The sequence below is a fragment of the Meleagris gallopavo genome, chromosome 1, assembly GCF_000146605.3.
Source record: "Meleagris gallopavo isolate NT-WF06-2002-E0010 breed Aviagen turkey brand Nicholas breeding stock chromosome 1, Turkey_5.1, whole genome shotgun sequence".
Taxonomy (NCBI): domain Eukaryota; kingdom Metazoa; phylum Chordata; class Aves; order Galliformes; family Phasianidae; genus Meleagris; species Meleagris gallopavo.
In genome coordinates this window covers 77,873,082-77,875,118 of record NC_015011.2, presented here as the reverse complement: position 1 = coordinate 77,875,118, position 2,037 = coordinate 77,873,082, and the positions used below count along the sequence as shown (strand labels likewise).

Sequence of the window (2,037 nt, the reverse complement as noted above, 5' to 3'; positions counted from 1 at the left end):
TGCCCCTGCCTGTGGCAGGGGGTTGGAGATTCGTGATCCTTGAGGTCCATTCCAACCCTGGCCATGATTCTGTGATAAGGAGGAGCACTTAAGCTGATGACAGTGCCTGATCTCACCTGGGTTTTTGAGCTTTTGGAAGCTTTTGTAACTTGCTTCTGTTGTAAATCTTGGAATGAGGATGTCAGAATCTAAGCAGCGGCAGATCTTTCTGAAAGTAATGAGCTATATTCATTAGAATCATAGAATTGCTTAGGTTGGAAAAGACCTTAAAGACCACCAAGTCAACCACAACCCAACCATACTACCCTAACTCTTAACAGCCCACCATTAAATCATGTCCCTGAGCACCACATCCAAATGGTTTTTAAACACATTCAGGGATGGTGACTCAACTACCTCCCCGGGGAGCCTATTCCAGTGCCTAACTACCCTTTCTGTAAAGAAGTTTTTACTGTACTTTGGGGTATGCTAGGTGAATGCCAGTCAGTGGCTGCTTTTATTTCCCTCTTCTTTTCTTTCAGAAAAATTTTAGATCAAGTCATAAACCAGGAAACACAAACATCAGTATTATTTGGAATAATATTTTCTAGAATGAATCTAAGTAACAAGTGCTAACAAACTTACCAAACATGTTGATACAAATATTGTTGGAACTTCAATATTTCCACAGTTCTTTGTCACTCTGGACTTGTTTCATATGCTAAACCATGCTTGGGCTTAGCCACAAAGTGTGAATCGGCACGTGAGCGTTTGAAAATAAACCCTAATGAGTGACATCCCTGACATACATGACAGAGAATACTGAATCTGAAGTGTTTGATGCTATCTCTAGAACAGTGTGTTTTCTGATTCCTTTATTGGTGTTTAGGGATATTTCCAGTGGTTTATAAAGCACAGTATTTGTTATGTTTCTCCCTGAGGAGTGATTGTTGTATGTCTGGGAAGCTAAAGACAGACTTCTCAGTCTTAAGCAATTCTTCTGTATTTATCCAGGTAAGAAAGAGTCAGGGCAGTTTTCTGTGTGCAGTAACAGTACGTCTCTCTGAAATGGTAGATGACTGCCGTGTGAGATACAAATGGGCTGAAAGTGAGCACATGCAGTGAACATTCCGGCAAGTTACTAAGGAGTTTCACCATACTTTAAACTTGGTGTGGTAATATATTCCTATACTCTTTGCTGAAATATTAGAGTTGTTTTGCTCTTATCCCTGGCTGATTGAAACTTCCTCTCCATTAGAGTAATGATGAATGTTCTCTCTTCCACAGGATTATAAAGAGAAGCTTATCCGAGAAGGTAAATACAAGCGACCATTCAGTGTTTTTTAAGTTGCTGGAACCACAGTGCTGCTCTTGAGACAGAAGTAAATAAGATGTACTGCATGCTGATGTTTCTCCTTCAGAAGAATAAATCTTAATTACTCCTCAGTCGTCTTTCATCTTTAATAATTACGGAAAGTGCAACTGTGCAGAATCTTTATATCTACTGCAAATAGATACAGAGGGCATGTCCTGAGCTTACCAGTTAACTCTTTTGTTACAGAGATTTCTTTTAAAATGTGGAAGTTGCTGCAGTTCAGGCTCAAGTTTAAAATTAATAGCAGGTTAAAATATTAAGCAATCCCTATACAGTTTCCTAAAAATCAACTGCTCATTTACTAGGTACTTCTGTTGTTGGTTTGACTATGTAGTTTGCCCAAATCAGGTAATAGACAACTCCTTTTCTATATTCTAGTTAACTATTTAGGAGCCTGCCTGCCTGTTGTCAATAAGTTGATTTTTCCTTTTCTGAAAAAATAAAATCCTACACCCTATATTTGAAATACAATTACTGTACCAGTGTTGGAAATAGTGAGCTGGACATTGTCACTCTTTATGTGACTAAGCATTTCCACAAATTTTGTGATTCCTGTATGCAGAGGATCAAGAACTAAAAAGATGAGGTGCTTCTTTTTGGCACTGGTTTCTTTGCAGTATAAGAGAATTCAATTTCTCCCCTGGAAACAAGCTATGATATTTATAATAAACATTTAAAAAGCA

General features: G+C 38.2%; 1 protein-coding gene across 1 annotated transcript in view; it reads left to right on the top strand.

Moving 5' to 3' along the window:
* Positions 1-2,037, top strand: part of NDUFB4 (NADH:ubiquinone oxidoreductase subunit B4) — a 3,333-nt gene extending 1,296 nt beyond the window's left edge. Inside the window, 1 exon segment of the mRNA XM_010719002.3 lies at positions 1,267-2,037. Coding sequence (XP_010717304.1) covers positions 1,267-1,326 — 60 coding nt within the window. The 3' untranslated portion in view covers positions 1,327-2,037.